Below are 12,345 nucleotides of genomic sequence, written 5' to 3'. Positions count from 1 at the left end.
ACTTTTACATATTTAACATTGATGACCACAGTTCTTGTTTAAAATGTTTTGACTTTAGATCTAAAAGTTGAAAATAAAATAGTATTTACATTATGATGATATAAATATTTTTACTGCAGATGCAGATATTATATTATGATTGTATTCTTATACAGCTGCCCCCCCAGACTTTCTTAATTGACTTTCTTTTTTTCTTGCACTGTTTGCCTCGGCATCCATTTCTTTCCCTTTGTTTTTTCTGAAATCTCCTCCTGGAGCCTCTGTCACTTTCCTCTCACCTGGACTGGTTGCTGTCTAGGCCAGTTGCGTAGCTGTCATCCTGCAGCTCCACTTCCCCACTTTCTTGGTGTGTATCTACTTTTTCCTGGATGCTCTGTTTGAAATATTTTCCCAAAAAAGAGCTCACAGGAGATAAACTTTTTTTATTTCTGCATCTATGGAAATATCTGTTCTTTCCATCATCTTGATGCTGGTTTGAGTATAGAATTCTGGGTTGAAAATAATTTTTCCTTAGAACCTTGAGGATGTTGTTGTCTGATATTCAGTGTTAGTGATGAGAAGTCTGATTCCAGTCCAGTTAATATTTTTTCTTAAGTGATTAGTACCTCTCCCCCTTATTCCCTCCTATACCTATTCTGGGTACTCCTAGGATCTTTGTTTGATTCTTGCTGTTTTGAAGTTCCACAGTAATGTGTTTAGGAGTTCTTTGACCCATTGTGCTAAGTACTCAGTAGACTCTCTCAATCTGAAAACTTGTGTCCTTTAGCTTTGGGGAAAATCTCTTGTTTTTTAATTATTACTGTTCTATTTTCTCTGCATTCTTTGTAGACCTCATTTTAATAAAAATTCGGTCCTTATAGATTAATTCTCTGCTTCTTTTCTCTCATATTTTCCAATTCATCTTTCCTCTTCCTACTTCTGGAGAAATTTTTCTTTATCTTCTGGTATTTCTACTGAACTTTGTATATTTCCATATGTCTTGTTCTCTATTCCTTTTTCATAGTATTCTATTCTTGTTTTGTGGATGCAATATAGTCTTAAATCTGTCAGAGGATACTCACTAGAGTATTTTTAAGTGCCCTTTCTTCCATAAATTATGTCTTTTCCCCAGATTTTTTTTCTTCCTGTTTGTAAATTTGGCATTTCTTCTCCGTTTTATAGGCTTTCCTCAGTTGCTTGTTGATTTTTGGTAACCTGTTCATATTTAATGAGGCAATTGAAAAACTCACTAAGCTCTGTGTACTTGGACATCGCTCCTCAAAAAGGCTGCCTCACATTAGGAGGAGTGGGTCAGAGGCTGACTCTTAATTGGATTGCTAGGTGTTAGAAACAGAGGCTCTTCTCTGGGGCAGCCACTCCTGTCTATAGGAGCTGTCCTCATACTTCCCTGACATTTCATTCTTCAGAGAGAGGATTTACGTGTTTTGTTGGGAGGGTAAAGCGTGGTTGCTGATGTTCTGTGAGCAACAGTGGAGATTGGGATCTTCTGTCCCAATCTCACCCTTAGTCCTACAAAGCATTTCTGGATGAGTCCCTGGATTTTGCAGGGCAAATTGATTCTTCTCCATGGGTATTCTTGGCACTAATTTCTTCCACCTACTTCATTAGGCATGACTCCCTCCGCTTTTTAATTGCTAACATTTATTGAAATTTCCTGTCAGTTCATTGTTCCCCTTCCCTCTTATTTGTTTTTGTGGGTTTATTCTCTTAATATAATTTTAATAAGATTTCTAAAGGGAGAGGAGGTAAATTATTTCCTTAAACCAGAAGTTCAAAATACTTATGAAGGCATGAGAGCGTCCTATATTTTAGACGACTCTTAATCAAAAATTATAATAAAACCTTTGGTGCTTAAAGGCATTAGCTCTTGACTCTCAAGAACATGTGGTTTTCAAAAATGACTTAGTCTCTAAAGTCCCTGACTATATCAAGTACATTATGATCAGGGTAGTATATAAAATGTAGTAATAATGATCTGTGTCGACCAGACACTGTTGTAAGTGCTTTATTAAATACAGTCTCGTGGAATCCTCACAGCAACCATATGAGGTAGTATGTTATTTCCCTAGTTTACATATGAGGAAACTGAGGCACAGTGACATTAGGTAACTTGCTTAAGTACTGTGTAAATGATATAGAACGATTCCCTAGCCACACTGATCTCTGTGGGTATTAAAGTTAATAAGCTATTATGTTAGGTTAGGTGAATTACATGCATTTTCGACTTAGGATATTTTCAGCATTGTAAGTTGAGAAAGATCTGTACTTTGGTCCAGCAATCCTGCTTCTGGGAATTGTTCCAAATATTTCTTTAGAGACAAATTTTGTCTAATTCACAAGATTGTGATGACAAATCAGACTTGTTGATACTGTTTCATCAGGAATTTTTTTTTTTAATTTGCCTATCACAGCTCCTTGCCTCCTCTCCTCTTCCAAGGGCCTTGCCTTCTCTCTCTGGCTGGGGTAACTTAGAGAGAGAATCCGTGACCCGCATGCCTGACTTGGGCCACAAAGTGATTTTCTTAGGTGGTGCAGCCAGGATGAGCTGTGGAGAAATAACTGCAAATATTGCCTTTGAGCCCTTTTATCTCCCCTTTCAAAACCTCTTTCCTGCTTCCTGAGGCAGCAGCTTGGCATACAAATTCTTAAAATTTTGTTATGTCTGAGATCATAGAAAGAGTATCCTTCCTTGCTCTCCTACCCACCGTGGAAAGAGCTTTGGGTTTGGGGTCACAAGACCTGGTTTCTAGTGCAGATTCTTCCGCTGATTATCTGAGCCTTAGGAGAAGCACAATTAAACTTCCTTTCAGAGCCAAGCATCTTAACCTGTTTTGTACTTGTCTTTCCACTTAAATTCCTCCTGTTTATTCCTTAAGCACTGCAAACTAGATTTTACCCTACCACTGCTCAAGCAGAAAAACCTCCTAATTGCAAAATGTAGAGTGCATTTTCTCCCTTTTTGTATTTGGCCCTACTGTTTCTCTTTTTTGGAAATTATTTATCAATTTTCTGATTAAATGGTATATATTTTTGGTAGTAAATTCAGACTGGTGTAAAGAAAACAAAAATATCCCTTAATCTCAGCACCCAGAAATAAACACTGGCATGTTTGCTACCGTTTATATTGTGCATATCTTAATAAAATTGGGATTATACTTATGTACATACTGCTTTGGATCCTGTTTTTTGTTTTCGTAACGTTAATGCTGTAAGCAGTGAGTTTTAAAGGCTATATAGTTTTTTCATTATGTGGTTATTCTGTAATTAATTTTATCTCTTTTGTTCTTGTGGTAAGTTTGGGTTGCTTCTCCTTTTGAACGCTTTTGTACATAAATCTGTATATACAAAGATCGCTTCCTTTAAGGCTTGCTCCCACCTTCCAAAACCTCTTTCCACCTTGGCTGCAACTTCCTGCTGGTACTTCTTCCACTGCCTTTTTCATAGGCTCCTTTTTACACCTGGCATTTAGGTCTGATGTTCTCCAGAGCTTCCTTTCCCTGTTCAGGGCTTGGTGGCTTGCGGGCAATCTCATTTACCCCCAACTTTAGTCTGATTCCCGAGTACAGAGCACATCTTCACAGCGTGCTCCCTTCTTCTGAACGCTTCCTCTGCATTTCTGACTTCCCTGGGTGTCTCCCCTGAATGTCCCACAGGCACCTGAAACAATGTATGTAACAAGAATATTTTGTGATTTCCTTTTAGGTCTTCCCTGTATCTAGCATATACCTGGTATATTTTAGGTGCTTTGTTTTATAAACAAAAGTATCTAAGATGTGTAATGATCTCTCAAGGGGTGCTAAGTGGGCAGAAAAGGGTAGTGGATGAGGACAATAATGATAACAAAATGCCTGCTTAGCCTGCAGGGCTGTGTGGCCCTCCTTTTTCTCATAGTTCCCTTAGTATAAAGCTGCCTCTCTAGCCTGCTTGCCCTTTTAAATTTACACAGAAGTGATGCCCCTTAGTGGCAGAAACAGGAACTTCTTCCAGTACTGATCAATCACAGCAAAAATGACTGTCGTCTTTTCTTGTGCATGTCAACACATGGCTGCTGTTGTTGTGGTGCATTGCTTAACGTTGATGGTGCTCTTCTGCAATTCTAGTAGATACTTCTGACTTAATACCACAACATCTCAGGCGTCTTAATCTTCCTTTGAGTGTTTTGGGAAAAGAAAATAGATTAAATATGCTCCCTTTCTACAAGTATTTATATTTTTTGACAACTTTAGACAAGGATACTTAGTGCTTATTTTAAGATTACTTTATAATGTCTGTATAGTAGACGTATACTCCAGCTTTTGGAGTTATAATTTAATCTCATAACCTAAAATTGTTTTTTCTAGTCTGATGCTTGTAGTAGCCAGTCTGGAAATACTTGTTGAATGACTAGAATGATCAGTGTGGATCCTTGAAAGCCTTGATGCTTTAAAAATACAAAGGAAACAAACAAAAATTGTTGTTTTAAAGAAAAGTAGTATAACCACATTAAATACAATCTGGAAAATGAGAGGAAAAAACCCTATTCTTAATGTCACCTAACAAAATTACTGTTAGAATTTTTATATATCTGGTTGTTTTCAAATTTGTGTTTATGTGGTTAAAATTATATATCCTGCTTTTTTCCACTTAATATGTCATTTTATGACTATTACTTTAAATGACTGCTTAATAATCTATTAGTTGCAGGAACTTTTTTCCCCCCCAAAGCCCCAGTAGATAGTTGTACGTCATAGCTGCACATCCTTCTAGTTGCTGTATGTGGGACGCGGCCTCAGCATGGCGGGAGAAGCAGTGCATCTGTGCGTGCCCGGGATCCGAACCCGGGCCGCCAGCAGCACTTAACCGCGCACTTAACCGCTAAGCCACGGGGCTGGCCCAAGTTGCAGGAACTTTTGTCCCTGTTGTATGCACAATGTTTATGAAGCAGAGTGGATGATACATTGTTTCTAAAAGATATGACTTTTTAAGTCTAATAAAATTGCTTATCATATGGAAAGATGACCTTCTATTGTCAGGTCAGTGCCTTGTTATTTTCAAAAATGGAAACCTGAAACTTGAGGAAGTTGGTCATCAGTTGAGAGTAAAAACTGTATGTCAGCTATGTATTTTGAAGAAGTTACCAACAGGAGTTAGCTACTGCTTATTTGGAGAATTCTTGTCATAAATCTTAATGTTAACGTTGTGTTCTTTTATAGATTATGGAGCTTTGTGGTGCAACAAGACTTGGTTATTTTGGAAGAAGTCAGTTCTATATTGCTTTGAAACTTGTAGCTGTTGCCCAGTCTGGCTTCCCTTTGAGAGTGGAAAGTATAAATACAGGTAAATATGGAACACATTAGTAAGTGAAAGGAAAATAGACTTCTAAACACAAATGAAGTGAAGTCAGTAGAACTGAGTTTTCCTGATTTTATAGTGGCGTGTGTGACCCTGAATGAATGTCATGACTTCATTCTCACTACCATGCTTTTTTCATTTGTGAATATTCGAAAAATAGATCTGTCTTAAATCTGTTATGGCATATATGTACTTCCTACATATTTGATGGTAATATAAAAACTGTTAAAATGGCAATTTTTCGGAATTAATTCACTAAAAATTGCTTAGAAAGAATTTAGATGATTAATTTTATCAAGGTAAATGATGGATTGTAGTGACCATCTTCATGTATGCCTGCCTTATATTCTTCTACTAACTAAGTATAAAACAACATTATACTTGGTATTTTCTTGTTTGGGAAGACTATGAAATCTCCATTTGAAATTAGAAAATATTAGTTAACCAGAACTTTCTGACGAGAGACCATATTAAATAGATAGAGATAATATTAAAATATTAGCAGATTAAAACCTAGTTATAGATATCTGACTGCCTTTTAAGTGTCACCTAGGCCAATTCGTTTTTTCGTTTTTTTTTTTTTTTTTTAACTTTGGAGGCTTCTTGATACCGAAAGTAGATGGAGATTCTGTAATGGTTGGCACTTAAATGCAGAGAGTTCTGTAATTTTCATAGGGAAAAGGGGAAAGGGAAAACTTGAGGTTTTCTGTAATGTTAGAATTTTTATGAAATAGTTTTTTTTCCCCAATACCTAGGAGAGCACTTTCCATCACTATATTTATTTTATTTTATTTATTTTTTTTGTGAGGAAGATCGGCCCTGAGCTAACATCCATGCTAATCCTCCTCTTTTTGCTGAGGAAGCCCAGCTCTGAGCTAACATCTATTGCCAATCCTCCTCCTTTTTTTTCCTCCCCAAAGCCCCAGTAGATAGTTGTATGTCATAGTTGCACATCCTTCTAGTTGCTATATGTGGGACGCGGCCTCAGCATGGCCAGAGAGGCGATGCGTCAGTGCGCGCCCGGGATCCCAACCCCGGGCAGCCAGTAGCGGAGTGCGTGCACTTAACCGCTAAGCCACGGGGCCGGCCCTGTGAAATAGTTTTAAGTACCAGCTCAATTTATTAGTCAGCGGGAAGTTTTCATTATGGATCTCTGGTTTGCCACACATCATTCTTGTAGAGTTGAGAGTTTACCTTCTTTTCAGGTAACTTTGAATTCTTTTATGTAAATACTGAATAAGCTTAATATTTCCCCTCCTTGGTTTAGAGATTCTAAAGAGAGATGCAGATAATCGTAGTGGAGGGAAGTACACTTTCTTCTAAAAATAATTCTGCTGCTGTATTTTTCTAGTCCAAAAGTGTGAGTTATGATTGACCTGCAGAGAAGTTCTCAGTCTCCTATCTTTCTTCTGTATTTAAAATTGAATGTAGAGTATTTGCCTGGAGGAGTATCATAAGCCAGACTAAAGTGAATCGATACAACGCCTTGTACTGTCTTTGGTAGGTGAACCCTCAGATTTTTCAGGAATTTCTGCCATGAAAGTGTCTAAATTAATCCAGTCTCAAACTTAGTGACATATTCTGTGTTTTGCTTAGAGCACTAACATCTTAGTTTAAAGAATCAGTGTGAGTAGAAACAGCCCAGGTTTCAGGGTCAGACTGACCTGGCTTCAGATCCTAACTGTCAGTTACTGTCAGTGACCTTGGCATCTCAGTTTCCTTATCTGTAAAATAGGGACTTTGCAGGATTGATATGGTTGTGAGATGAGATAAATATAAAGTGCAAGCATAGGACCAGACATGCAATGGACGCTTAAAACAACTATTGTTATATATAACCCCTTAGAAGGACAGTTTGGTGTTACTGCCTCTTTCTAGGTTAGAGTCTCCCTGAACAGTCTAGGGGAGATGATGGTCTAAATTTTGTAGTGATAAACGTTTTGTGTCTGTTTTCTATATCAGTTTTTGCAAAAATTCTTTCTAATATCTAATTTATCGCTTATTTCAGTTTTTAATATGCGTCCTTTTCTATTTTAAAGTAATTATTTTTGTGGTTAACAGTAAAGGACCTTCCTCTGCCAAGATTTGTTGCTTCAAAGAATGAACAGGAATCTCGTCATGCAGCCTCATATTCTTCAGATTCTGAAAATCAAGGGTCTTATTCTGGTGTAATTCCTCCACCACCTGGCAGGGGGCAAGTGAAAAAGGGATCTATAAGCCATGATACTGTCCAACCTCGTACATCTGCAGATCAACAGGTAACCACGTGCGTGTAAATGTTATCAGTTGATGTCATGTGTAGATGCTTACACTAAAACATTTATTGAGTACCTGAATAATGAAAATGTTACCTTAAAATTTAAATTTTAAAATAATAATATTCTTCCTAGGAACCTGCGTCCCCAGTAGTTTCACCACAGCAGTCCCCACCAACTTCCCCACACACATGGAGGAAGCATGGCCGCCATCCCAGCGGTGGAAATAATGAGAGGCCTCTTGCGGGACCGGGACCGTTTTGGTCTCCCTTTGGTGAAGCACAATCAGGTATTTCAAAATTCTCCCGAAGTAACATTTATTAAGAGTTGTAAATTGAAGGAAACTTGATAACATTCCTTTAAGAGTTTCCTCCAAGACAGTTTTTAAGTTTTTAAGCAAAAGCCAGCTATGAAAATTTATAAGTAGATATATCACTTTGAAGAACAATGGTAATTGCATTTACTTGTATCTGTGATGCTTAGACAAAAGTATATAGATATCAGGTACTCTGAAGGTAAAATGAATAAATAATTATTTCCTAGAATATTAGGTATATATTATATGAGTTTCAGTATTGGCAAGGAAAACACTATAGCAATTAAAAAGATTTAAATGTGGCATAATTGTAAATGAACAGAAAAGATTCCGTTTTGGAAATTAACATTTCTTCAAAGTTCGAGTTTGAAAGAAAACTTTTATAGTATGTGTGTGGTGATTTGTTACAATTAAAAACCTAGTAACTGATTCTTTCCTTCAAAAGTGAGTCAGCGTGTTTCCCCATTCTGCTTTTAGTTCCTTCTGCTGGTGATGCAGTGTGGTCCGGGCATTCTCCACCTCCACCTCAAGAAAACTGGGTCAGTTTTGCAGATACTCCACCAACCAGTGCTCTTTTAACCATGCATCCTGCTTCTGTCCAGGTGTGACATTTTATTCGTATTGCATTTTGATTTGCTTCATTCAGAGTATTGCTGCAGTCATTGTTTTTATATTTTGCTGTTGCAAATTTTATAAATGCAAGTTCACTCTTTTATAAAAAACAGAACTCGGCTCTGTGCCTCTTCTTCAAGTCTGTTATTGTTGGAATGTTCTAAAAGTTTTGGCTGATTTTCTTTCTAATTCCTTAGTGAAGTTTTGAAAGGTTTCTGCATCTAGAAATATATTTGCTTGGCTTTCTTAGCACATTTTTCATAACTTTCTGTTGCTTACATATTGCTATCATTCTACATATTTATATAATCATTGTGCAGAAACATTCAATAACCTGATTATAATAAATGTATGGTTTGCTGATGAGTTTGTGAAGACTTCTTATATTTTAAAGGTCCGCAAAAAGTAAGTTTTACTTTCAAAGATAAGTCACCTAGCAATCTTGGTCCGTATAATCATGGAAATAGATACTGTACTGAGGAAAAAATGTTTCATTACAGGACCAGACAACAGTACGAACTGTAGCATCAGCTACAACTGCCAATGAGATTCGTAGGCAATCCAGTAGTTATGATGATCCCTGGAAAATAACAGATGAACAAAGACAATATTATGTAAATCAATTTAAAACCATTCAGCCTGATCTAAACGGATTTATTCCAGGTGAGTTGTTAAAAACAAATTCTTCTAAATGGGACAGGACTAAGTCTCAATTTTGTAATCTCCAAGACATGATTTTTATTGGTCAGAGATTATAAAAGGTAATTAATTCTCAAATTGTTTGTCTCAAAAGAGTTGATTATCACTAAAAACATGTTAAGATTACTTTTTTCCTGGTGAAAAAAGTCTTAAGACAGCTCACATTTTATTCTTAGGTCTATAAGTTCAGAATAACATTAAACAACACTGTTTTAATATTTCAGGATCTGCAGCTAAAGAGTTTTTTACAAAATCAAAACTTCCTATTCTTGAACTTTCTCACATTTGGTAAGTGTGGTCTGTCATTAGTTGGGTTCTGTGGGTTGTTTCAAAGGAGTTTCCAGCAGGTAGATTTTTAACCTTAAAAAGTGAACTATTTGGCTAACCCTTTCAAGAATGTGCTTAAAGAACTCGGTATTGCCTTACAATAGTCGGTGTCTCTCTCACTGTCTCGAAAAGAAATAAGTGATACTGGCGTAGTAGTTCTTTTAAAAGTGCTAAAATTCTTTACACTGTATCAACTGTTTCTTGTTGCTAGCAAAATGTGTGGAATAAAAGCTAGTTTGCTCATACATAGTTATGTTTATCCCATTTATTTTTTAAGTCCTATACAAGTTTAATAAGGCCTATACCAAGCCGTGAGTTAAAGAACAGTACTTACCTCCCATTTAAATACAGACTAAGACTGAGGATAGCTGCTATGTAGTTGGAATTAGCCATTAAAACACAAATTACAATCACAAATTACTTTTTGAAAACCATTATCAGATAAACAATGTTATTTCCACTTTATATCAATCTATTTCTCTATATTCTAAATTATTTTATTTGTAGGTTTTTAATAGCATAGAGTGCTATAGCAGGAGGTAGGTAGAGAATGCCTGAAACTGAAACTGAAAAATCAAGAACTAGCAATATATATGTCCTATTTATAGTTTAAGGTTGCTTTTGCATCTAGGCAACGGAAGGACAGCAGGGCTGCTGTTTTTTTGTATCAAGCCTTATAATTCTATTGGATGCTTTAAAGTGCACACATGTAGAACTTTGATAACAATAAAAACAAAGTTTTAAAAAATTTCAGTGATTTATTAAATGAGCCTGGCTTTCACTAAATCCTGTTAGAAAAAATGCATATGAGTTAAGGGTCATTTTTTGGTGACCTTATTTATGGGGCTATTTTTACTTTATTATGAGAATTTCAAGCGTACGGAAAAGTTTCAAGAATTGTGAACACCCATATGCCCACTGCCTAGATTCTACAGTTAACAGTTTGCTACATTTGTTTTATTACACATCTTCCCATCTATGGAATTTTTAAAATTATTGATTGCACTTTTTCTGGGAAAGGATTTCTTTTTCTTCTTTTTTGAGACATAAAGGGATCCAAGGAAGAATGTGATTGTATTCATAATAAGTTTGTTTTCTAGGGAGCTCTCAGACTTTGATAAAGATGGAGCATTGACACTGGATGAGTTTTGTGCTGCTTTTCATCTGGTAGTTGCTAGGAAGAATGGCTACGACTTACCAGAGAAACTCCCTGAAAGCTTAATGCCCAAACTGATTGATTTGGAAGATTCAGCAGGTGAGATCAGAAGCTGAAGAGACCTGATTGCATGCCTTGATAAACATGACACTTGTTTCTTAAAGCAAACTTTTATCACACGTGTGTGATGCATCCCCGGGAGTTTCACCTGTACCATGGAAATGTGCCATATTCATTTCCATATTCATATCCATATTCAAAACAGATGTTAAAACTTAGCCTAAGAGCTTCAACGTTGCATCAAGAGCGTGTAGATTTGCCGTCAGAGTAAGACGTACAGGTTGAACTTGGTAGCCTATCTTCATTATCAACATTTTTCCATTTACTGCATCTTAATTTGTTCAAGAGAAATGCCTGGTTTATCATTAGACCTTTGCAATCCACAAGCATTTTCCTTTAAAAGGCCAAGCTCTTTTCTTCAGACTCTTTTCTTCCAAATATGGAAATTTTGTGTCTGATTGTGGATTATGCTATTTTGTTATCATGTTTACAAGAAAGCTTTTGTAAGTGCTCATATTTACGGGGATCTTTCTTCAAAGGGAAATAATATAAGGGGTAAAAAATGAGTACGTTTTTCTTTAATTGTGAATGAATAAAAGCAAATCTAATGTTAAATTCTTAATGAGTCTGATTAAAACTAAATTATTGTCTTCAGTTTTCCTATCTGAATATGATGGAAGGAATTTCATACTTTTAAAAGAGAAGTTAAAACAGAATTTGGCTCTCAAAAGGGCATTTACCTGTTAGACAGCATCTGTTTAAGCCAGAAATGCATATGATCTGACTTTATTGTCTAAATTATAGAGAAGGAATTATATGCATGTCATTACTGTCACGAAGAAAACTCTCCTTGGAGTTAGGAATCTGAGTGTGCTTGTAGTTTGTTAATTACTCCTGTGACCTTGGGCAAGTTCTAACCATTTACTCTATTTTTTCCTTTTGTTTCTCCACCTGAAATGTGGGTTTGATGCCATTCATGTTTCAGGACTTGAATTGTACACTGACCCCTTATCAACCAATACCTTGATTAAAAAAATTAAAGTTGATCTTAGTTTTTTAGAAACATTATCCTGTGAAAATCTTAGTATTTTCCTGATTATTTCAGGTTGTTATTAGGCATCAGTTAACCTCTAACTTGAGCTGAATGTTAAGTATTTTTATTAGGTAATTTGCTTCAGAGTAGTTTGGTTTACCTAATTAAGAAATAAACAAAAAGAACCTCCTTGTTTAGCTTATTTGATAGTAGCCAAAAGGGGAGAAATTGTGGTAGCTACAGACTTGCTGTGTCATTGATGTAAAAATTAGGCTTTGTATCTGGAGTTTTTCTTTGACTTTAGTCCCTTGAAAACTGATAGCATACCCATACAAGAAAATAATTTAAGTCAAGCTTATTCTGTTGTACACCATTTTCTAGAGGCTTGTCTGATTCTGTTATCTATTACATTGAGATTGGTGCATCTGGCTTTTGTGTGTAGTCAGTGGAGTCTTTTTTTTCTTTTATTTAATTTAAATAAAATCTAGTTCTTTGTAAACTTGATCTACTGCCTGAATTTTAAGGCTGATGATTCAAGAAGTTCTTTTCTGGGCAC

General features: G+C 36.1%; 1 protein-coding gene across 5 annotated transcripts in view; it reads left to right on the top strand.

The window, feature by feature from the left end:
* Window positions 1–12,345, top strand: part of REPS1 (RALBP1 associated Eps domain containing 1) — a 78,742-nt gene that overhangs the window by 33,461 nt on the left and 32,936 nt on the right. For all 5 annotated transcript variants that reach the window (XM_014781272.2, XM_087444194.1, XM_004422367.3 and 2 more), the window contains exons 2-8: window positions 5,193–5,316; window positions 7,393–7,589; window positions 7,722–7,875; window positions 8,380–8,504; window positions 9,015–9,177; window positions 9,438–9,501; window positions 10,641–10,795. In XM_014781272.2, the coding sequence (XP_014636758.1) occupies window positions 5,193–5,316; window positions 7,393–7,589; window positions 7,722–7,875; window positions 8,380–8,504; window positions 9,015–9,177; window positions 9,438–9,501; window positions 10,641–10,795 (982 nt within the window). The remainder of the gene's footprint in view (window positions 1–5,192; window positions 5,317–7,392; window positions 7,590–7,721; window positions 7,876–8,379; window positions 8,505–9,014; window positions 9,178–9,437; window positions 9,502–10,640; window positions 10,796–12,345) is intronic.

Source organism: Ceratotherium simum, chromosome 19, assembly GCF_057802395.1.
Source record: "Ceratotherium simum simum isolate JZ-2026a chromosome 19, ASM5780239v1, whole genome shotgun sequence".
NCBI lineage: Eukaryota > Metazoa > Chordata > Mammalia > Perissodactyla > Rhinocerotidae > Ceratotherium > Ceratotherium simum.
The sequence above is the reverse complement of the archived record's forward strand: the minus strand, read 5'-3'. Positions and strand labels throughout refer to the sequence as shown.